This window comes from Amblyomma americanum, chromosome 11 (assembly GCF_052857255.1).
Source record: "Amblyomma americanum isolate KBUSLIRL-KWMA chromosome 11, ASM5285725v1, whole genome shotgun sequence".
In the NCBI taxonomy this organism is placed as follows: domain Eukaryota; kingdom Metazoa; phylum Arthropoda; class Arachnida; order Ixodida; family Ixodidae; genus Amblyomma; species Amblyomma americanum.
Genome location: NC_135507.1, coordinates 21,703,175 through 21,727,339, shown reverse-complemented (window position 1 = coordinate 21,727,339; position 24,165 = coordinate 21,703,175). Strand labels below are relative to the sequence as shown.

General features: G+C 43.9%; 1 protein-coding gene across 1 annotated transcript; it reads left to right on the top strand.

The window, feature by feature from the left end:
• Window positions 1-77: 77 nt before the first annotated feature.
• wls (Wnt ligand secretion mediator) lies at window positions 78-23,436 on the top strand. Its single transcript, XM_077644506.1, has 13 exons — window positions 78-256; window positions 5,202-5,513; window positions 6,872-7,002; window positions 7,438-7,593; window positions 10,538-10,674; window positions 10,767-10,807; window positions 13,711-13,838; window positions 16,414-16,511; window positions 16,591-16,654; window positions 17,454-17,597; window positions 17,686-17,769; window positions 19,948-20,098; window positions 20,955-23,436. The coding sequence occupies exons 1-13, from the start codon at window positions 151-153 to the stop codon at window positions 21,074-21,076; spliced, it is 1,674 nt and encodes a 557-aa protein (XP_077500632.1). The 5' UTR covers window positions 78-150; the 3' UTR covers window positions 21,077-23,436.
• Window positions 23,437-24,165: the final 729 nt, after the last annotated feature.

Here is a 24,165-nt window from a genome sequence, read left to right as displayed (position 1 = left end):
ATAATTTTTTAACGTTAGTTTTTATTTTACTCGGAGGATGGCGACACCTGCTTGTTCTGTGAGCTTGTATGTGCGCGTCTTCGTGGTGTCTGTGCGTGCGCGCACGGCGTTGTCTCCGGCATCGGCGCTCAGGCAGTAGCAAACGTCAAAATGGCTGGGAGCATTCTCGAAAATCTTAGCGGCCGCAAGCTTGCTTGCATAGTTGCAGTAGTGCTAATACTTCAGGTTGTCTGCTTCCTTATCGGCGGCCTGATTGGTGAGTAACGTCGCCTTCTACGCTAGCGCAGGGCGGGCGCCTTACGTCAAATTACTGCTCTCCATCGGATGTGATGGAATAAGGAGCATAACGACAGTTTATTGTCCCTTTATTGTATGAGCGGGCTTTCGCGATGCAGCACACGTTGGACTGCAGGATTTTCTGTCTCGTAGCACATAACTGAAGGGGCAGGATGCACAGGCGGAACAATTTTTTTTTAGATATGTCATTCGTCGTACGTCTTGTGAAGAGGTCACTGAAGACGTAACTTTCTGCAGAGAAAGATTTTGGTTAAGATGTAATGGAAACTGTAAATTGCTCGCTGTGCTACTGATCCCTGAAAGAAAAAAAAAAAAAACCTCCTTGTCGGTGGCGACGGCTCGTCTCCTCGTATCTCAGGAGACCAAGATTACATAGTGCTGTGGCAGGCCGTGAGGAGAACCGCAGCTTATGTAAGCTTCGGAACGTATGCTTGCATTCAGGCGCTCCCCTGCATTTGTCTCCTTCAGTGCAGCAAAGGTGTTGTGCTTGCAGTGGACAGTTCAATAAACTTTCCGCGAATCTCCCGCAAGCTTGAGCGCTCGAGCCGCGGCCAGCGCATGCAACTTCCGCGCGTCAAAACCATGCACACACATGCGCGCGAATTGGAGAGGGAGAAATCGGCGTCTTTCTCGGCGGCTCCGCGCCCTCTCCACTGGCGCCGTCAATGAAGCTTCAAAGGCTGCCGCCGCCGTTTGTATATACCTGTACCTAAGCCCTCCCGTCATGTGTGGCTTGGAGAAAGGAGAGGGCCCGACGATCACTGCGTGTGGGCGGCTCCGCATTGACGCGTTCTTTTGGCGCCTCGAATCCCTCTCCCCCCCTCCTTTTTTTTTTTCGTCAGGCTGAGTTGGCTCGCCACTTTTATGTCGATCGTGCGCATTTCACAAGCGCGCGAAGGCAGTTCAGTGCGAAGCTCAAACCTTCGCTGCGGATCGAAGCCAAGAAAAGAGTGGCTTTCCCCTATGGCAGAGTCTGCAACCTTTTTCCTTTTTCTCTTGTACTGTCTGCAGTTATGGACACGCAAACCTGCAAAAGCGCTCTTAGATTTTTGCCCTCTTTGTATTTACTTTTTCTTCTGTGTTTTCACAGTGCCATATTCGTACCTACTTCCTATGTAATGTCCTGAATGGGGATCATTAAAGATGAGTTAACTTCTGCACAAAATAGTTGGTACCATGCAGTGCAGTAGGTTCTGTTTAACTTTGTAACCCTGAACTAGAAGTTCATTCTGACTATACTCCGTTTCATGCATAGCTGGCAACGCTGCGGAGGCTGTGGAAGTAGTGCGTCCGTGAAACCATATTACTTCGCCACATATCATTTGTCCTTCTCGAAGCTTCGGTGAGTTTTTGGACAAAAACAAAGAGCGGTATAAAACGATATGGTAGCACTGAAAAGCTGCGGGGCGCTCAGTACTTGGACCCTCTGGCTATAATTTTCACTGAGTGTGAACTACTTCTTAGGCACGGATAGAGTAAGGGTGATTCACCCTACCAGCCGTGTATCAGACTGCCAAAGTCATTTTTACTTCTCGAAGTTTCAATGAATTGGAGGACGCAAATGTGGCAAGAGGTAAAATGAAGTTGATGAGATTGCCATTCACACTCTTGAGATCTGTCGCAACGAAATATGCTTGCGTCCACTTTGGTTGTAGGACGAGCTTCTTTTTGGGCGCGGACTTAACCTTGTCGATCAGGCGCGCTAGCTTTGGCAGCCTTGCCTGCTATGTATGAAACGGAGTATAGAGGCTTATTGCACCCATTGAGGCTCTAGATAAATGCCAAGTAGCTAAGTTTGACACAACTGCGGGCTTGCAACCAGGTGGTCGACACTGACAACCAGCTGGAAACTAAATTCATGCAGTTCTGTTGAAAGTGTGAACGGTATTTCAAGTCGGAGACAAACTGAAGCTAAATAGTTCCACCTGGGGCATTTTCAGATTTAATTGATGGCTTGTAGCTGTCAGGATGAAAGATATTACATTGGTGCCATTTATTACATTGAAAGCATAAATGTCAGCTAACAGAGCATTACTAATTTCATTTGAAGCACTTGCACCTATTTGCTACACGATTTTCCAGCCGCACAACAGTGAGCAAGACACTGTATGGCTTGAGTGTACCAGGCCCTTGGGAGAGTACATTATGTATCCATTCATTAGCGTATGCAGGTAAATGAAAATACTGTAAAATGACTTAATTTTCACGGGAACCGAATTTTACGCATTTTTCACTAATCACGTACAGCTCGTGAAAAATATTTCAGGTGAATAATTTCGGCAAAATGTTGAAAAGTTTATCTGATATCAGTACAGCACTTCGTTTCCTACTTGTGATTAGAAGTGGAACATACACAGTGAAACCTCCGCACGGCAGGTCTGTTCCCAAATGGAATGCCCCATTGTTCCTGGAAACGGCTCTCTTTGCTTCTCACAATTGGGTGCTGAAAAATCCAACTGTTTTATTTTTTTCCACTGCTGAGTTCGTGCGAAGTTGTGTTCCATACAGTGTCGGTAAGCTTGCGAACATTGGGGAAGAAAGAACTAAGGAGACTGCCACGTCTGCTTTGTGAAATTTAGTGCTCGTGAAATGTGCTTAAAACACGGCTTCAGCCAAATTTGCGATGTTTTGAGCTCACGAAAAGCAAGTCGTTTACAGTACATTGTGCTAAATAAAATACCAACCAGAGGACAATTCTAGCAACTGAGACCAGCTGCCTTTTGACGGACCAGGAGTGCAGGAAATTGTGTGAGGTGCTACGGAACTAAAATGCTTGGCTTTTACGCACTTACCTTCAAGCAATGGGCAAATACCTTTATGTTTCCTTTGTCCAGTGGGCTTGCTTTCTGCCTATTTTCCCACTACCTTTGCCTTTTGCCTCACAGCATAAGTGAGGCTCCTCCTCTGAGCGAGACTAGTCAGTCTGCACCTTACTTTTCTCCAAAACTCTTCCTCTTCAAACAGAACCATTCTAACAGAATATGTTTTGTCTTGATTGGGACCAAGTTTCTTTGGACCATATTTATGGAATAATTACTCATTAGCATCAACCTGATCACATATTACACCATATTAAATGCAGGAAGTGTGATGGAGCACTTTAGCTGTGATCAGTTTAATATTTTCACCTAAGTAGCACGCAGATCCCAAAATGGAGCATAAGATCAATGAATAGCCGTTTTACTATGATGCGTAATATGGAACTAAAATCGCCTATGCAAGCAGTATGTCAAGTCGAAGCATAGCCAGAGGAATCCACTCAGCTTAGATTAATCTACGCCAGTGGAGTGTCTAAAAAATTTGAGTTTGATTGCGTACAGTCTAATAGTGTGAGTTTTCAAAGACAGCATTGCTCAGGCTTGATATGTTGCTGTTGATCTCTCTGATGCTAGTATAGTTAGTAGTAGGATCGTGCAAATATTTCGACCTTTTGAATACCGAATTCCATGATCTTGTTTAATTAAAGCTTCAAATTGAACTGGGCTAATCAGCAACTACAAATATTTTCTATTTTTAACTTTCAGAGGGCTGATAAGAACTTTCATTCAGAAGTCAACAAAGAAAATCAGATTGGAGAGGGAGCAGGGAAGTAGAAATATTTAGGGAAGATGTCAGCAGCAGCCTCATTTTTTTTGTCATGTCCACTTAAGTTTGTCTTGTTGCAAGAACCATGGAATTAAAGACCACTAAGGTTGATGACAATAATTTTAACAGTTTCTCAGGCGGCAGCTCAGCGGTTATGGCGCTCGACTGCTGACCCGGAAGACGCAGGTTCAAACCCGGCCGCGGTGGTCGAATTTCGATAGAGGTGAAATTCTGGAGGCCCGTGTACTGTGCGATGTCGGTGCACGTTAAAGAACCCCACATGATCGAAATTTCCAGAGCCCTTCCCTACGGCATCCCTCATAGCCTGAGTCGCTTTGGGACGTTAAACCCCCATAAACCAAACCAGAGAAGAATGAGATTCTGATAGAAACTAAAATTCTTGATGATATTTGTTGTAAGTTCTGACAGGCAGCCTTTTGTGGAAAAAAAAAGTGTGGTATGTGGGAACTTTTAGTGGAAATAGTGTCAATGAATCCCTTGTGAGCACCCTGCAGATGTGGTAGCTTCCGTAACCATGAATATTTGCCTACTTCTAACTTGTGCCATGTTCTGTGCACCGCTGTTGCGCTTCATTCTGGAACCCGTGTGTTTTCTCACATTAATGTTATTTATTGCTGGGAAGCATCAGCCGTGATAGTGAGCTCATAGCATGCTTGCATTCCATATTAGTATCTGAAGTGGTATTCTTAACCTGGATCTATGTAGCTGCCTGGAATAAAGTAGTTTCACATGATTTCACCGTATCAAAGGGTGCTCCAAGCTATGTACAGCTTTTGCTTTTCCTCCTGTACATACCGTTGTTACCATATCAATGCACGCTTTGAACAAGTGGCATATGAAACACTTTAAATGTTTAGAGTTTTATTAAGGGAGATGTTAAAAAAAAATGTAAAATAAAGCATCGTGTTTGCATTATCCACCTCATCTGCAGCTTAACATGTTAGCTGAGTCGTGGGTCACTGGTGGGTCACGTGTATTCCTGCTGTGTGGCACGAGTACTGAGTGATGCTGTGAAGCTGTAGGACAGCTCTGATTTTTCAAAGAGCCTGCGAAAAACACATAAAACGCACATGGCAGGTTGCTATTGCCATCTGTTGTCAATTTCAATAAGATGACTTTGCCAGAGGCTCACTGGTGGGTTACACCCCACCCCTGAAAATCTATGGGTGGGTCATAACACATAGGAATTAGGGACCCGAAAATCGTTGCCGCAGTGAACGTGTTAAGGGCATGAGTCAGATTGTTTTTTTTTAGCATGCTTTTTGATATCCCTTGATCCTACCTCTCATCTTGAACAGCTCCAGCCCCATCTAATGCGGACCAAATTCTGGCCACCATATGCAAGCGGGATACTGTGCTCCCGATGGGCGTGTTTGACGACACCTGGCACATACCACGGGGCAGTGAGGGACAGCCCGCCAACTGCACTGTGATCCACGAGCTCACCGACGCGTCTCGAACTGACCCGAACCTGACAGCCAACCACATTGTTTTCGCGTTCCAAGCCCCGGGACCCCGGGCCCAGATGGACCTGGACTATTCGCGTTGGATGCAGAACTTGATTGGCATCCTTCAGCTGGACATCATCCACAGTGAGACCAACCCAATGAGTGAGCTCAACTCTCCATTTATTTACCTGTTCTCCTTTTTTTTTGCTGTTCTAAAGTGCAAGTATGTTGATGTGAAGTAAAGGGAGCAGGTGGTGAAAGACAAAAAACAATCACTAAGCATAAAAAAAAACTATCACTTTTGCTTCAGCAGCCATCTCTTACTACGTTTGCTTACTGTGTATGTAACAGAGCACTTGTGATAATGCAGCAAATTTCAGGACACTCAGATCAATGTCATTTGCTTTGAAGTGCAGAATACTATTTTCACTGACATTCGTTAAAAGTGCACTAAAGAGGAATCTGAACTCGTATTTTTACCGCTGAAACTTGATTTACACGTTCCGAGCATTCTTAGAAACTTTGAATTACTGTCTTGTGCGGCTGATTTTCCTAATTTAAATCGGACTAAACGTCTCGGCTCCTGCCTTTTTTTTGAACTCAACGTGGAAAGTAGGAGGAGCCAACCAACGCCTGGAGTGCCTTTCAACCAGTCCCGTGGCGGCTTTCTGCTCCGCCATCGGCGGAGTGATACGTAAATCAGAGTCCACGCGTATCTTTATTTCCGTGGGCCAGGTTTGCGGCTGTATTGTCTGCGACTGACAGTATTCACAGAAACGTAAAAAACAAAATAAAAGCGAAAGCGGAGCGTCACGGGCTGGCCGAAAGGCACTCCACACATTGGTTGGCTCCTCCTACCTTCAGCGTTGAGTTCAGAAAAAGGCGGGAGCTGTGATGCTTAATCTGATTTAAATTGGGGAAATGGGCCGCACAGGACAATAATTTGAAGTTTCTAAGAATGCTCAGAACATGTAGATCGAGTTCCCACGGTAAAAAGATGAGCTCAGATTCCTGTTTACTGCACCTATGAGAAATCCTTCTCAGCTGTACGTGTAGCTCCATTCTTCACAGAAAACTTACCTTGCGTATTTTTGCACCCAAGCACAAATGTGAACCTGGGGCCGAATTACGGATGATCAAATCAGAGACCTGTCATAAACGGATCGATTAGCCCCGCTCCTATTGGTCGATATGTCCACCAGTCCGTGCCAACCAATAGGAGTGGGACTGTTTGACCGTTTTGTGACTGTTTTGAGATTTTGATCTTTCCACAGTTTGGCCCCTGATGCAATAAGAAACACCAATCAGTGCAGTTTTGATTAGTGAACTCATTGGAAGGATGAAGAATGAAGTAAAGCCATTGCATCTGATGCTAGCAGTATTCTTTCTAAAGCACAAATAACTTTAACAGAAAATTTAGTCTCTTGGCATGTAAACTGTGCCTGCTAGTTGCCTAATCATGGCCTTTTCTTTTTTTCTCTTCTTTTTTCTGATGTTATTCACAAACCCTACAATGCAAGCGAGGAACCCACTGCTTAGCTTGGAGGCGAAGCTTGGCTACAGGAACAAGCACGACCCTCCAGACAAGTGGACCCTTTTGGCAAAATCTGTTGAAGAGCGCCACTTGCAGTGCGATATAAATGACACCAGGGTATGTTCATTTGTGTGTACTGCTGCATGCCAATTTTTATCAGATATGGTGTATGTCTGGGGAAATTCAACTGCTTTTTGTTCACAGAAACGCAGGATCATTTTAAAACTGTGTAGTAGTCAGTTGTGTAGGTTTGATGATTATACTAGGCTCTTACGTAATCGCTGTTTACGTTTCTGCACTAAAGTGACTATGTGAAATTTTCTGTTGCAAGAGCATTCATTGTATTGTAGAACATTATAAACCTTTGCAGTATATACTTTCTAAAATAAAATCTATGTAGGATGAAGTGAAGTGGAAAGATATGAGAAATAGGACTGAGAAAATACAGTGCATTTTTTCTTTTTGGTTCGTTGTCTATTTATTTAACCTTTTTGTTCATGCTGCCCATATTTCTTTGCTGCTTACAATCTGGCTTTGCGGTTTTGTGTCCAGATTTCTGATGGTCATGCCTACAACTGTGATGTCCTCAGCCTGTTTGAGTTGGGCAGCCTTCATCACGACTATTATCTTCTAAATCTGCGCCTGCCACTGCATGAAGGCAGCCCTGGTAACAAGGACCTCAGAGAAGTCAAGGATGTCTGGCTCGTGGTGAGTGACCATCTCGCCATATCTTGTCAGCTGTTTCAGGCTCAAGCGTTGCTTTATGGTCTGAAAGGAAAATTTGGAAATGGTTCTTGTCTAAATAAGTTGGGATCATTAGGTTAAGAACAGGGCAACCATGTAGATATCAACTTGCTTCATTTACTTCAGGCTCAGCAAATAAGCAATGGAAGGCCTTTTCCAGTGAATTCTGATTACTCTTGTTTTGTGCCAGCTGCAGTCACATTATTATTGCAAATTTCCTGAGCTCATTAGTCCTCTTTGATTTCCTTCTCTTGGTATGCACCCTGATGCCTTAGTGGTACCACCAGTTGTCACGGTGCATTACATCTCCTGCCCATGTCCATTTCTTCTTTTTAATCGCAGCAGAAATATCTTCAGCTTCTGTTAGTATGTGCTGCATATGTGCTGCTATTGTTTTATATGCTTTGGTACTGTTACTCAGTGTCACCTTGGGATGTTAAACCTCATATACCATACTGTACCAGAAGGTTGGTGCTATTTTTTTTTAAGAAGCGCTAAAGTGAATTCTGATCATGTCTCTGTGATGCAGAATGGCGTGTACAAGACACGTGACGCTTTGAAGCCATGCACCAGAGCTGCCATTCGCTTAAAGTTTGGATAAATGGATAACAGAGTTCCTCACAAGTGTCATTGACCTATTTTTCGGACTCTCTAGGCGCCGCGAAAGTGTCAGAAATGTTGGGCACTCTGAAAAATGAAATCTCCCTGTAAAAATCACTTTACGTCAAAATCTTGTTGTCAGTATGGTGGACGAAGGGATCAGGAGTCACGTTTACATTCTGATGTTTAACACGACTTAATTTCAGTGCACGCTGGGTACACAGCTGACGGGCGGCAACCACTTGAGCTCGGCGTTTGATGGCTGTACTGTCGTCGGCACGTCACGGACGAATGGGCAGCCTGGGGTGAAGTCCAGATGTAAATGCAAGCTCAGCGCTGCGGGAACTGCGCTGCACTTGCCTATTGAGGTTGTGAAACAGAAAGGAGGAAATGGTTGTTGAAGTAGGAAAGAACAAACGGCTGAAATAAGTGCTTTGTTGGCATTGGCCTTCGCAATTAGGCCTACGCATCTAAGCCGAAAACCAATCTCAAAACCGGCGGGCACTATACCAGCACTTCGTGCTTTATTTTATGTACTCTAGTGCGGCTTTCATATAGTGAAAGGCATTTTGCCTGTTGAAGTTGTGTTTTGGCGACAGGCGATAGAACTGTTGGGGCTGCAGTGCGTTTTGTACGCAGGTAGGAATTCTTCGCTTTGAAAAGCACCGACATTTTCTTCCGCTCGCCATCCCCATGAAGCTGTACAGCTCCCATGCACTTCGCTGCTGCATCTTTGCATATTTTTGACGAAAGAGGTCGGCACAGATGAGTTCTGTGAACTTTTACTGCTATTCAAGTTTTAACAAAGGACAATGTCCGAGAACAATACTTGCTCGCAAACACAAGTGCACGATGTGCAAACAAGTGGAGAATATTAGCCCCGCTGTTGAAGAGACTCCCTTTTAGCTTTAGTTCCTCTTTATACTGTCAAGTTTTTGATTCTCCTTGAAGTCTGAATTGAGGAAGTTCCACTCTACACATTGGCTATACACTTGGCTATTGGTGGTGGTTCCGCAGTGAGTGAAATCCGAAAAATGTTGTAATCACTTGTGATGCATCCTTGTTCGGTCCCTGCGCGGTTCCTTCGTCTATGTCCCGTTCGTCGTGCTGTAGTCATTGACGCTCGGCTGCTGACCCAAGTGACATGAGTTCGTTCTCGGCTGCTGCGGTTGAATTTCTATGGAGGCAAATTTTTAGAGGCCCGTTTACTGTGCGATGTCAGTGCACGTTAAAGAACCCCAGGTGGTTGAAATTTCCAGAGCCCTTCACTATGGCGCCCCTCATAGCCTGAGTCACTTTAGGATGTTAAACACCCAGGAAACCGAAAAAAAACGAAGCATCAAAAAATTCAGGCACTCTTATACATTGGCTGTATGTGGCATGTCGCAGTGCCATGAAAAATTAAGAATAATCCGGTATGTCTAAAAAATCGGGTCCGAATTTTCGGCTAAATGGCAGGCCATAGTTGCGATGTTGGCTTGAGTGTGTTGACCTCACTTTAACAAACACAACACAGCTGAGCCAAGCAAACAATTTGTCTTAAAACACTAACCACATGAGGCAGTAATTCGAAGCGTCACACCACACTATGGCTTTTCACGTTGAGCTGAGGGCTGCTGAGCCACTGTTGCTCAGGTATCAAGTTAGCACAGAATTCCACCCATCACCCGGAAGAGGCACACGAGACCAGCTGGCAGCAGAAGGCATTGCGGATTGATGACATCCGATCCATGTCTGTGAGTATGGAGACTCATAGACCCTCAAAAATATGCTCGGGATCAAACAATAACAGCTGGCTATATAGTGAAACTCAGTTCAAAAAGCAATTACAGTGCGGTTAATCCCAAAATAAAGCAGGTAAAGAAAAGGTAAGGATTGAGGCATGCATAGATTTAGGTGTTTGGGGAATGCAAAAAGTGCTCCTAGGAAAGCAAGAGCTTAATGTTACCAAGTTTGGGGACCCCTGGTATAGATCAACAATACTTGATAGCCGCCGCGGTGGCTGAGTGGTTATGGCGCTCGGCTGCTGGCCCGAAAGATGCAGGTTCGATCCCGGCTGCGGCCGTCGAATTTCAATGGGGGAGAAATTCTAGAGGCCCGTGTGCTGTGCGATGTCAGTGCACGTTAAAGAACCCCAGGTGGTCGATATTTCCGGAGCCCTTCACTACGGCGTCTCTCATAGCCTGAGTCTCTTTGGGACGCTAAACCCCCATAAACCATAAACCAAACCAACAATACTTGACATTCAGGAGGTTTTTGTTTTTTTTTGCTGTTCAGCCGCTAAGATATCGTTATGTATGTTTTGCAGCTGATTCACCAAAATGGTGGCTTCACGAAGGTGTGGGTTTCCCTCAAGACTTTCTTTTTTCCTATCGTACTGGCCACTCTGATCTGGTTCTGGCGACGCATCAGAATGCTGGCACGCCCTCCGCACCTCATAGAAGGGTAAGTTTCGTACCCCTGTGACGCGCTTGGAACATTTCTAAAGGGGCACCTCTCTAAAACAGAGTCGCTGAACTTTGTTGTCTTCATTTCAGTTTGCTGCTTTCCCTCGGGATTGCCTTGACCTTGCTCAACTGTAAGTATGTCTTCCTTCCAGTACAAGCCTGCTTCAGTTGTGTTGTCTTTGAACTGTGCAGTTGTGTTTCTAGCCATGGTTGCTGCATTTCAATTGAATTTGAGTTCAGCGAATTAACACTTATGATTAAGCTCTTTCATATGAATGCGTGCTGAAAGTCAAGGCTGCAAAAATGCAAAGGAAACGAGACAGCCGGATCACAACTATGCTGTTGTTGATACTGTGCATTTCGACATGTACCACAGTTAAGCTTTAGCAGAAGAAAATGTTGCTGATTCCACTCCGGATTCTTTGGCAGCAAAAATGTTGTTTGCTGCAAAGCAGACCTCAACAAAGTCCTTAAATGTCGAGCTGTCAATAGTTTTTTTTTAAAGTGGAAAGTTGGATGTTGTTGTCATTTGTGTCTCTTTTAGGGAGTTCTCAAATGCTTTTCACCAGGGTATACTGCTTTTACAAAAAAAATGTGGGGCACTTTAACAGGAGGCCACGATGACAAAAGTGCCGCACATATGGGGTTGTGTGCGTGCACAGTTGATTTTAGTGAGGCAAGGGTGAGGCATAAATAAGCAGAGGTGCACAAAATGTCTCTCATTATGGAGCTTAGTTAAGTGTAAGTCTGGAGCTGGTCATACATGCTTGATACAAAGCAGGCAGAAAACAGAAGGACGAATGAAGACAACAGGCAAGCACTACTTCCAACAGTAGTGCTTGTCTGTTTTCTTTCGCTCTTGTGTTTTTCGTGTGCTTTGTGCCAAGTTATTATTGCGAAAGCTCTAATCCACAGGTTCAGAGCCGCCGCCACCGCGGTAGCTGAGTAGTTATGGCGCTCGGCTGCTGGCGCGAAAGACGCGGGTTCGATCCTGGCCGCGGCGGTCAAATTTCGCTGGAGGCGAAATTATAGAGGCCCGTGTACTGTGCGATGTCAGTGCACGTTAAAGAACCCCAGGTGGTCGAAACTTCCGGAGCCCTTCACTACGGCGTCCCTCATAGCCTGAGTTGCTTTGGGACGTTAAACCCCCATAAACCATACCAAAACAGGTTCAGAGCCTAGCAAAATCATCTCTTGCCGATTGTGCGCCCGAGAAATGCAAGCGCTCCATCCTGTAGCAATGCTCACTCATCACCATCTTCTACGTAGCACAAATCCGTGCCTATGCACACATTCTCTTTAATTTTTTATAGACTGTCTAGTAAAAACATTTTCAGAGGTCTCATACAGCACCTGCAGACAACTGTGATTTTTTGGTTGTAGCTTTCTTTATCACTGAAATTGGTCTCTTGTCACGTAAGGATGTTTGCCCAGTGCTTTCCGAAGACGGCTCACAGCCCTGATAGCCCTGAGAACTTTTATTGCACCCAAATAAGAAGATTGGGCTTAATTACACATCTTATGTGAGACCATCTTGTACTCACCATTGACCTCCCCTGGTGGCTCGGTGACTTTGGCATTTGGCTGCTGATCCCAAGGTCACGGGTTTGATCCCAGCCATGGTGGCCGCATGTCGATGGCGGCAAAATGCAGTCACACTCGTGTGCTGCGGAACGTCAGCACACGTTTAAGAATCTCAGGTGGTCTAAATTGATCCGAAGCACTCCACTAAGGCATCCCCACAGCCTTCGGGATTTAATACCCACAATTTACAATTTATATTCATCATAGCATTTGCCATGCTGGAAACACACGCTCTTATGTAGAACATGTTCGGTTGTTCTCTATTTTCTTTGTTTTGCTCTTTTTCATTACTCTTTTTTTTGCAATAGGCAAAAGGGACGCAAAGGCCCTTTAGTGCAGTGGGATCCTTGCCATTGTTAAAGGGGCTTTGAAACACCTTCCGAGGAGAGGAAATCAACTTGCTCAATCACTGCATTGTGTTGTCATGAACGCCTGAGCCAAATAATACACTTCTACATAAAGCAGAGAACCCACAATCACACGCGAAAGTTGGCGAGCCCTTCCCTGCGACTTTTTCATGCTCGCACCCTCCTCCATCGCTCGCATCTACGTATACATGTTGAGATATGGCTATTGGTTAAATTCTTTCAGATGTCAGGCAGCTACCATGGCTGCGGCCAACAAGCCGCATTGCTCCAATGGGTCAGGAAGCTCTCCCCCCGAAGTTGGGGCCGGCGGTGGAGCGCCGACCTTACAGCGTGCAAAATCAAAATGTGACGAGAGGAGAGGGAAAGGCACGAAGATGCTGAAATTAAAATTCTGACCACAGATAATTTGTTTCTACAAAGCGCATTAAAAAAACTCTTCCTGTACAATATTCGCGAAGCGGCGTGCTTTCGCATCCTAGCCATACTGCAACTTTATTAGAGCCCCTTTCAGAGCCCCTTTAAGACTGTGCATTGACCGAGTAAAAGTTAAATGTGTCATGCTAGCGAGACTTTCTTCATTAATGTTGCATATCTGTGTGAGTTGAAAAGTAATTTTGTGATGAGCAAAAGTTTTTAGGACTGTTCTTTTCTGTTGAACTCATCTTTAAGAGAGCTTACTGTGATCGATTAAGCAAATCCGCTTGTATGTGCAGTGAGAGGTGTTCTCAGATGAGCAAGCATTTGCAGTAAACACTGCAAACCTGTTAAAACTGGTGTTTATTTTTCTGACGCCTTCATCATTTATTTGCTGTGGGCCTGTTAGAGAGACAGGCCACTCACCATGGCTAGAAGACATCAGGAGGCATGGCCCAATATGTTTGTCATTTGGTTCAAATAGTTTGCCACAATGTCCAGTTCAACTAACAATCTATTTAATTACCATTGTAGACGACATCCAAAACCTGAAAGAGGTTGTCTGAAAAAGATATTCTGTCCCGCAAGGCCTGTAACTTGAAAAATGACTTTTTGCGTGCTGCCTGTTGTGCACCTTGAGAACAAGCACACGTCTTTTCTGGTTGCAGTGCCTCTGGAATTCTTGACCCTGTGGTTCGACATGCCGTTCATGTTGCTCATGAGTGACGTCAGACAAGGAATCTTCTATGCAACCCTTCTCAGTTTCTGGCTCATATTTTGCGGAGAGCACCTGATGGTAAGTAGGCTGATCTCCAGGTTTCGTATCCGTTAGTTGAAATACGCTAAGGGACACTTAAGGCGCACATTAAGTGAGATTAAATGGGTAGAGTACTGTCAGGATTCTAGCATTTACATTTGAAGCAAACGTTCCTTCCTTTTGCTCCTCTGTGTAATATGTGAGTAGCTGTGTCACTCTAGTTATTTATTAATTGCCTCCACCACTTGCGGTGAGTCGAGGCACAGCCCAGAAATGAGCTGACAGAAAGATGAAGGATGAAAAAGAAAGCCTGGAAGCCTTTAACTGTTTTGTACTTTTCATGGTAGCATCTTGGTTGTAACAGACTTCACTCCTTGAACTGATGAAGCTCTGCCTAGGGACACTGTAGTGATGCATGCCTTGTAATGCAAGGTAATCCTTGGAGCACTTGCCTTGCATTGATATGAATTGATATATCTGACAACGCTCCACCAAAGGAGTACCCACACATCATTCCAAAATAGCTGAAGTTCCACTCTGTTGATCACAATGACTTGCTCAGCTTTGTTTGAAAATCACTCACCATTCTGTTCTTATGTTTATGTGACTAGTCTGTTACGTCAGGGCACTTATGTGTTAGTCTAGCCCATCTAAATGTCTTTGGGGCCCTGTCAAATACAATGTATACTGTTTTTTGCCCCCAGCCAGTGTTTGCCATTTGTTGCTTTAGTTTGAATAGCTTTCTCGAGGCATAGCGCTGTAGTGTACAAGTCGAAACAGTATGATTTCATTAGCACACATTCAGCTCCTAAGTATGAGAATAATTCTGTCCACCAGTTGCTTTTTTCAAGATGCACGACCCGTTAATGCCTCTTCAAGTTCAATACATCAGTAAAAATATAATCGAGTCTTCCCAATTAAGTTGCATGCATCTGTACTGTACAGAGGGCACCAGGCCTGTATTGCAAGCTCGGCTGATGTCCTAGTGAACGAAGAAACAATGGTATGGGTGAATATAACTTCTGGGTTTCAAACGCAATGCCTCTTCACAAGCGCAGCGAAATGGAAATGCAAGCTGCAGAGGCTTGTTTCTAAATGGCAGCACCATTCCCTAAACCGAGCAGCTGCTGTCGCTTTGATCGGTTGTGTATCGGTTGTGTTCAAAACACCCAGTGTTCTCTGTACTGAATCGACTTTACCTTTGATCTTAGCAAAAGAGAAAAATTCAGAGGATACTTGAGCTCCTCCTTAAGGGCATGACTGACTCAAGAGCCTGAATGGCTCTGAGCCTGGGGTCCGCTTTGCATATCAACTTCGCAGACACAGATGCTGTTTTTTTTGTTCTTTTATTTCACTTTAGTTTTTATAGTTCTTAACAAATTTTTTATTCACCACAAGACACACAGGCCTTCCTTTGACCAAGTCCATCGAACGTGACGAAATGCAGGAAAGGCGAAAATGGCATGGAATTGTTAAAATTATACTGGTCATGAGTATGCTAGTGGTGTAGGATATCAAACACTGAGTGTGCTATGCTACTATATATGTAGATTGGTAAATCGTAATAGTAGTTTATTGTTGCGATTACAATCAAACTCATTTGTAAAATCTTTCTCTAACTCATAATGTTATAGCAGTGCACAATATGGATGTTCGAGCTTGTTAAGTGTCCTAGGGGGGCTTAGATACAGTTGATTTGGAGCACTGTGACTCGTTATGTCATCGAGCAGCCTACAGAGATCTTGTTCTTGCAAGAATCTGCAGTGATTATGATCGAGTTCATCTGGGGCTTTATCCTTGGAAAGGGCCTTCAGTTTCAACTGCATGTGACTTCTGTATGCTCTTGAGAAAGGCATATTTGACTTTGCATAAAGCACATGAAACTGATAGAACATGGCCTTTTTGTGAAACTGACTGTATTGAAGGCTGTCATACTTTGTTGGCTACCAGATAAAACGTTTTTAGCATTTGCTTTTTTTTTCCTTCACATAACTCGGTTGCAGCAGTTATCAGTAATAATAATGTTTTCCGGCGGGGTGAAAGTGTGCAATTTGATGTTGTATGCTTAGTAAATGAGACAATGCAAAAGAGATTAGGTGCAAAATTAGAATTTTACACAGACAGTGCTGTGTCTGTGAGAAATTCCGGTCAGTGTCTTGTTTGTTTCGCTTTGTTTTCTGAGCATCTGAGTAGTGTTACGAGTGACTAGACTATAAACCAAGCGCTATATCTGGCTTTGTAGAAATGTCTTTCATTACGCCTCCGTGTAAAGCATGCACGTCTGCTTTTGTGTATAGAGTGTGTTGCCAGCTCTGTGTGCTTGTGTGTATTGTTTTCTTCATTGGCTTTTGTGTTTGCTTTTCATGCACGTCTTGCAGGAGGGCCGCAGGGTAGGTTGTGCTTTCTAATGGTATGTTGCTCGTGCACTGAACGCACATTTTCAAGAGAACAAAAATAAGGCCTGCATCTACGGGGGCCGCTTTTTGCCTGAAACGCCATAAATACCAATCTAAAGTACTTGAATGCTGGTATGTTTCCTCAAAAATTAAAAGTCGCTTTCTTTCTCAAAGTTAACAGATTGCAGAGTTGGCTGACGGTGTACGCTGTATTGCAGGATGACATCGAGCGCAATAGGCTGCGGTCTTACTGGAAACACCTGAGTGCGGTGATAACGGGCTGTGTGTGCCTCTTTATCTTTGACTTGTGTGAAAGGTGGGTGGCGAGAGTAACGATGCAGTGCCCATGGTTTTGCACAGTGTTGATACAAACTTACTTGCATGTGGTCTTGCAGAGGAATACAACTGAGGAATCCTTTCTACAGCATCTGGGCATCTCATGTTGGCAGCAACCTTGCCGTATCCTTTGGAAAACTAGTTTGCGAAGACCTTACCAGTACCTTTGTAGTCATACCTGTGTATGTGCCAGTATCTTTGTTACATGCCGCTATTTTTATACTACGCCGGTATCTTTCCATCAGTATCTATCTTTTGTATAGTCTTGTGTGCTTAGCTTTATTTTTTAACAGCATCTTTTTGTAGAGCATGCCAGAAATGTAGGTAATAAGTGGTGGACACCTCTATATTCGATCATATGCTATGTGCAGGCCAAATTCTGTTTTTGTGCCTTTCAGCTTACCACAAAAACTCGAACATCACTTTAGAGCACAATGCGACAGCCACAGAGATCCCTTCATCGATTCATAGATCGCGGGTAGTCCTCATGGCACCACTGGCACTGTAGAGCAGCGGTGCACCACTGCCCCAGCAGGTGGCTGTTTCAGACATGGCCACCGGGGAGGCTTGTGAGACCAAGGTTACTCTTCCCAAGCTCTCATAAGGGTTGTTTTTGAGCAGATAGTTCTTCGAGAGGCTGTCTATTTCTCTAATCAATGAGCTGATGCCCAGTGCCAGGTTGGGCAGGTGGAATTTGCATGATTGTTTTCATTGCCGCCTGCTTTTTCGTGACGCGGACGGACGCCTGCTTTTCTCGTGAACGGGGCCTCTAATGCTATCGTATTCAAACTGGATCAAGCCTTCGAGTGCCACTGCTTCCTTGTATTTCATCTCCCACACAATTGCAATGTTAACATAGCTAGCACCTTGCCAATAGCTGCTGTTCTAACTCGAATGAAGCCTTGACTTTTAACCTTTACAGCTATCCTTCATCATTGCAGGCGGGCTGTCGGCCGGCATTTACTTCATTTTCCTTTCTTACCTGCTGTATCGAGTGCTCCGCAACATTGGCTTCAAGAAGAGTGCTCTTCCAAGCATGAGTCAGGCACGCCGCATGTACTACGAGGTTCGTTTTCAAATGACACGGCGCCTCTAGCAGTATTTTGATTAGCGCACACTAGCTTGCTCATGACCACAATGCTTCTTTCCCGCAGGGTATCATTTACAGGTTCAAGTTCCTGCTTCTTGCCACGCAGATCTGTGCAGCCCTCACAGTGATTGCCTACATCATAGGACAGGTCTGCAGACACTTTTCTTGGTGTAGTTGGCCATCATTTTTTTGTTGGTTCCTTTCTTTTTATGTTGTTCCTAGTAGATATGCATGCACGCACATGTGTGCAGCATCTAAATTTGTTTTGAGAGCTTTCTGGCTGCATATTTGCATTTGTGTAGTCATTGTCAGAGCAGAGCCGACAGTTTAGTGTGATGAATGAACGTGGCATGGTTAAACAGTGCTCCCAAAGGCCGATGTAGACAGTCCAGAACTCAAGGAATGTACAGGCCCGGCCATAATGTTATGGAGCACACTTCGGTGATCAAACTCTTGTCATGCCTTACCTAACGAAAATTGAGAAGTACTTTACACGTATGTTACCACATGCCACTGGTGTGCTTGCATAATGAACTCGAGAAGCTATCACGTCTTGTGTATAGATTGCGTGAGAAAATTTAAAACATTGAAGAATGCTCCAAAATATTACGGCCACTCCTGTACTCAGCGCAATCCAGGCTTGCAAGTGTTCATGCTGCATTAGATGGAAAGCAGTTTTATCACTGAGCCCGGTGAAAAAAAACCAGAAGTTACACCGTCAGGATCTACTTAAAGCTCTCCAATTAATTTTACATTTTCTTAAGTTTAGGCGTTTGCGAAGTGGACAAATTTATGGTGAATTCTATTGGTCAGTTTGAGGCAGGGTAGTGAATCTGCACCAGGATACATACATTTCACCATCATTGCTGACTACGGACTCAAGGCTCCATCAACCGCTTTCCAAATTAATCGTGATGAGAACTGTAACTACTTGATCTGATGATGCATGCCCCCGCCATCAGATGTGTAAACAAATGCCCAGGGTTTACCGGTGATGTTTCAAGCCGCAATAGTTCTCTTTAACCATGCTAAGAAACGGCCAAATGCGGCCTGGCCATTCTGAGACTGCACCACGCCCTCGGAGTTCCGGCTAAATCCGCCTCTGCTCGGCAGATCAAGGAAGAGCGCTCTGCTACAAAACATTTGCTCTGAACTGACCAGCAGATTTCATCCAGGCCTACCAGTGGAACATGCATTTACTGCCACATAGCAAGAACAGCTACTCCAGATCTACTAGTGGAATTTGCCATTAGTTCTTTCAGAAATTGTTCCGCAGTCCATTTTCATGTGTTATATCTAGCAGTGAAAAAAAAAAAACGGAGCTCTCAATTCTGCAGGACGTGATGTTGGTTATAGATTTTCAAGTAGGCTCTTTAAAATATGAGCCTGCCAGTTGTACTCAGCGTCTGTCCACTACTGCCACCTTATGGTGCCTGTTTTGGTGGCCCATTCCTAGATTCAAGGATCACTGCTTGGATGCGAGGCATCGTGAAAGCTGCGATTTATTCTTGTTTAGAATGTCATAGTTAATCGTGGTGACCCCAAGTTTCTCTGTGCTGAATGAGGGAGGCCCTTATAGGTTCAGAAAGTGATTTTGTATATGTGCGTTGTGGCTTCTTGTATTTTGCTTCTGATTCAGCTTTTGTGTGCATCTTTTGCTGAACTGGAGAAATGGGTACAAGTAGTGGAACGCGACTGCCACTCTGTAGATTATGTTTTGTGAAAAAGTGTTAATCCTCAGTCATTGGTAGCATCTGGTGAGAAAACACGGATCATCTGGAATTGCCACTTGCACATTTTCTTTTATTAGTTTCTCGTCGCGCACATTACCATTTGCATTTGCAGCATTTTCGTGTCCCTGATGGCCTGCTAGGCATGCGTAGAGTTCTTTAGCTGCAAATACGTTCTGCCTTTTGATATGGAGCATTACAGCTGTACATTACCTAGAGCTGCTTAATGCTTTTTACAGTGCCAAGTTTTCATGCCAGTTCGTTTGTTGAGGCACTTGCTTTGAACCGATTATGTAATAACAGATTTTGAGTGACGAGTAAAAATCTACCAGGCTGGATCAAAGCAGTGGCAAGAACAGCCTTGTTTAGTTATGAGAGAATGACTATGTGGTTAGCGCACAGGTTAGATTTGCCTTTCAAGGTGGTGTAGGCTGTGCTGAGCCCACACTAGTGGCACAGAAAAGGCGGAAGTAAACTTGTGCCCCTTAACAGTGCTGCAAGTGCAGCAGCCGTCTGAGTGACATTCACCGAATTCGGCATTGATTCGGCATTGACTACAATTTCTGTCCTCTCCACGCAAATCCTGGTGGTGCTAGGTGAGTGAGGGTCGCTGGAAGTGGGATGATGACATCAAGCTAGAGTTTACGTCTGCTTTCTTCACCGGTGTCTACGGCATGTGGAATCTGTACGTCTTCATGCTGCTGGTCCTGTATGCACCGTCTCACAAGTACTACCCGACGCCTGCTGGTAAGTGTGCACCAAGCTGCCATTCTGCCCATGGGAGGGTTTTGCATGCCCTGTTCAAAACCAGATAAGCTCTTGTGAACCGGAACACATTTCCATGCCCTTTAATGTCTGCCTGTATTGACTACTTCTATAGTTGATATCCTTTTGTGATTGGCCATGTCTGATGCATGTTCATGTCCACATCACCATTCGACCACAGACTCGAGTAATAATGCATAAAGAACATTAGCATGTCAATCTGGCTCTGAAGCAGTCGCTAAGGAGTTGAACAGTCTAATAGACCAAGAACTTGCAGTTAATCTGCATTTTTCAGCTATTGGAGAAAAAATAGTACCAAATCATGCGCACGACAAGAAAGAACAACGATGAGACAGAAGCGCTCGTGTGTCGTCGTCATTCTTTCTTGTCGTGTGCATGGTTTGGCGCTATTTTTTCTCCAATTCAAGTATGCACCAACTAGCCCCAAAAAAGGTATTAATGCATTATTTTTCAGTTATGCAGCTTTTAAAGAGAAAATACCTGAAAACAAAATTACCTTATGTGGTGGGGTCAAACCTACAAGGCTGATGTTATGTGCAGAGGTTATGGGTTTCAGTCCCCAGAGCTTAGCAATGGCAGCACATGGATGAGGAACGCTATTAATACTAACAAAAACTCTTGGTAAGGCTCACTGTATCAGTCCTAATTACAGGGCTAGCTTTTAGTGTATGTCATAGTTTCTTTTTCGTTGCTACTTCATTTATTTGGAGATAGTTCGTGTTTGTTTCTTTGCCACATATGATGTAGTGATTGTGTGGAAACTACAAGCCACGTTGAAAACAAAGCGCATGCCCCACTTTGATTTCTTATGATTCAGATCACTCCACAAGCCAGGAAGAAATCGAATTTAGTCGGCTTACCACAACGGAGCCTGTGCCCACGGAACCCACAGAATCTTCTTCTCTGACAGAGTTTGCCAAGAAGGCCGCCCTGGATTAGTTTGTTGCTTATGCAGGCACTCAGAGTCCTCGATTTGTTTTGTCTTCATCCTAACTTTCCGGGACAATCACGCTTTCACCGACCCCACAAAGCCTGCGAAACCAGATGGGCAGCTGCATGTGTTGTCATAGCATGTATTGAATTAGGACATGACTTGCACTAGAATAGCCTGAAAAAACATAAACTTCAGGGACAGTATAAAGGCACTTAGCCTGGAACCAATTTCAGTTGTTCAGCTGTAGGAGTTTAAGTGTTGAGAAGCAGCTCCAGCTGCAAAAAAGCCTTATGGGCTGACCTGTACTCCATCCCATAACTTACAGAACTACCAAAGGCACAGAACTCCTTAGCCAATCAGGAGGGTGCTATAGAAGTGTTCCTCTACGCCTAGCCGTCTGCATTTCGTCTGTTTGCAGAGTACACAGATATGATTAGAAAAGAGTATAAATTGATGCCGTCTACGTACCATCTCCTTTTGCACGCTTACGTATGCTAAACGCAAGCATTTTGCATGACGTTACACCATTTGTCACATTCGTACCTTTAGTACAGCACATGCAAATGAAGACAGCACAATAAGGCCAGCCTAGTGCCACCATCTGGTGGTTGGAATCGAAAGCATTTTTGTCAACGAATTGACGCTTTCCTTTAGGCCTAAAAGCAGCAGAGTCATCACTCTAAGTAAAAAGTAAAGCAAATTTATCATTCATACGCTTTAATATAGGCGAGTTAAGACAAAGCGAAAGCCCGGTGCCCCATTTATGACCAGTGAACATACTGAAAACGGCAGCAGCTACGAAGAATTTAGTCCGAGGCGAGAAGTCCTGCTTCGAAGGGCGCTCCCGTTTTGGGAACAATGTTTTAGAGCACACAAGAGTCACCCACCCGAAACTCGGGAAATAGCGTACAAAATGTGAGCGTACGTTAAGTAGCATTTGGGACATGTGCACTTTAAAGCACGCTATCCCATATGCCCATATGCGTATTTTATACTGGCACTGTATTCCACAGCATCAGAACCTTGCCTGTTCACTCACTGCAGCTTTGGTAGTACTGTGAGGAACTGCTGGGATGGAGTATAGCTTCTCTACACGTAGAGATCACAGAAAAAAAAAAAATGTCAATTTATCTCACCAGAAAGCCTATGCCCACAGAACCTATGGAGTCCTCTTCACTGGAGGTTACCTAGAAAACTGTCCATTTATGCAACCCTCCATTTAGTTGTGAGCGTCTTTGATCATCGTGTCTTCTTTGAGCTCCACATCTGCAATTCTGCAGTTTCCTCTTGTGTGGCATGATATTTTGTTTCATTATGTTAAGAGAGTCCCATGGATATGCCATTTTGTGTATATATTTCCTGTAGCATGTTTTTTTGTAAATTTGGCTGTTTTACTGTTTACTGCCATCCATTACTGTGTTTTCTTGTAGACAAGGGGCATTTACTTGTGAATCGTTCCTAGCCCAGCTGCAGATGGTCAGCAGCTGTAATGGCAGCATTTAGAGGTGAAGCGAATGCAGAGATTCAGAGTCACACTACTTTGTTTTTTTTGTTGGTCCGCTTGAAGTGATCATGTTGCTAGTTTCACTGCATATAAACCATGGCAGCTGTTTACACATCATGAAGCATTGTATTCTGTGTAGGTTCCTTTTGGCACCTACCAACATCGCGTCATCAATGCATTTGCTTTGTCTAGTGCTACTTACATGAAATGATTCTTGTGTCAACTTCATCTTTTCATTTACAAGGGCATGGTTACCATATCATGGATTTTTTGGGGCCAGCTAGGAGTTTCTACAGGGTGTGGTTGCGTCAAAGCGAGTTCCCGGCTTTTGGAAGAGCAGCTTTGAATAGTGAACAGTGACAACATCCTGTTCATGACATTTTTGAGAACTGTGATTTTTTTATGGCATGCTGGAGATTGTGTTTCCGTAACGTTTTGTGATTGCTGAAGTAAGTTTTGCATGTGTAACTACTACGCTGTCCTTGTAGTTCGCAATATTCGCTTGCTTAGCTGTGCCAAAGGTCACGTGTGTTCTTGGGCTATATTGTTATAGCTGTAGAATGTTCACACATTGTCTGCTGTCCTGTGCTGTGCTATAACTGAAGTGCAATGTGTTATGTCTCTACTTTATATTTGTTTACACTTTTATTTTACTGCTGATTATACACTTGATTCTTTTGAGTTCTTTTACTTGACTCTAACAAACACAAGCAGCGTAAACTCATTTTATGCACATGTGTGCACGACTGTTCTGCTTTATTTGCGTTTGGATATATTACATTTATGGCAATACCAGAAACTAATTATGTGTCTGTGCTGATGTGAGCCAGTTTTGCAGAATAAACTTTTTTATGAAACATTGTTTCGTTGAGATATTCTGAAATTCAGAGAAAAGAATGGTACAGCAAATGATGAAAACCTTAAATAGTGATGAGTTATTTTGAGCGGACTCATGATTAATTACACCTAAAAAACAGCAGTCCTTAATAATTGCAGCATCATTATTTTCGAAGGTGTTCAATTCCATTCCAAAAAATTTTACTACAAATTTAGTGATCATTTAAGATTTTGGTTTAACATATAGCAGCAGATATAGTACTTGACTTATTTGCATTCTAGTGCAGTGTTAATACTGAACAACAGATGTAACAATAGACATGTAATGGTTCATGTGTACGACTGTTTTGGTGGCATGGAAATGCCTTAGTAAATTACATGCCATGCTCAAATCAAACTCTGCATAGAGTTTAGCTGCTGTAAACTCCTCGTATTCTGCAATCTCTCCACTTTGCGATTCATGCCATGATTTTCCTGTTTGAGCTTGCAGGATTGTCTGCAGCAATCTGTACCTTTTCGTGAAACGTCTTTATAATATCCGTGTAGAATGAGTAGGGAAAACTTCTGGCCAATTGCAGGAGGAAGTGACGGCAAAGACAGTATTCATCCTACTGGAAGAGAGGCTTCTCCAGTGCCCGCCAGGTGAATAATTCCCAGTCACGACATGCTATGCCAACACCATTTTAGCCTGGAGTCTCCTAACGCAGCGATTTCCGTAAAACTACAATGACAAGGTATATGCATCACATTAAG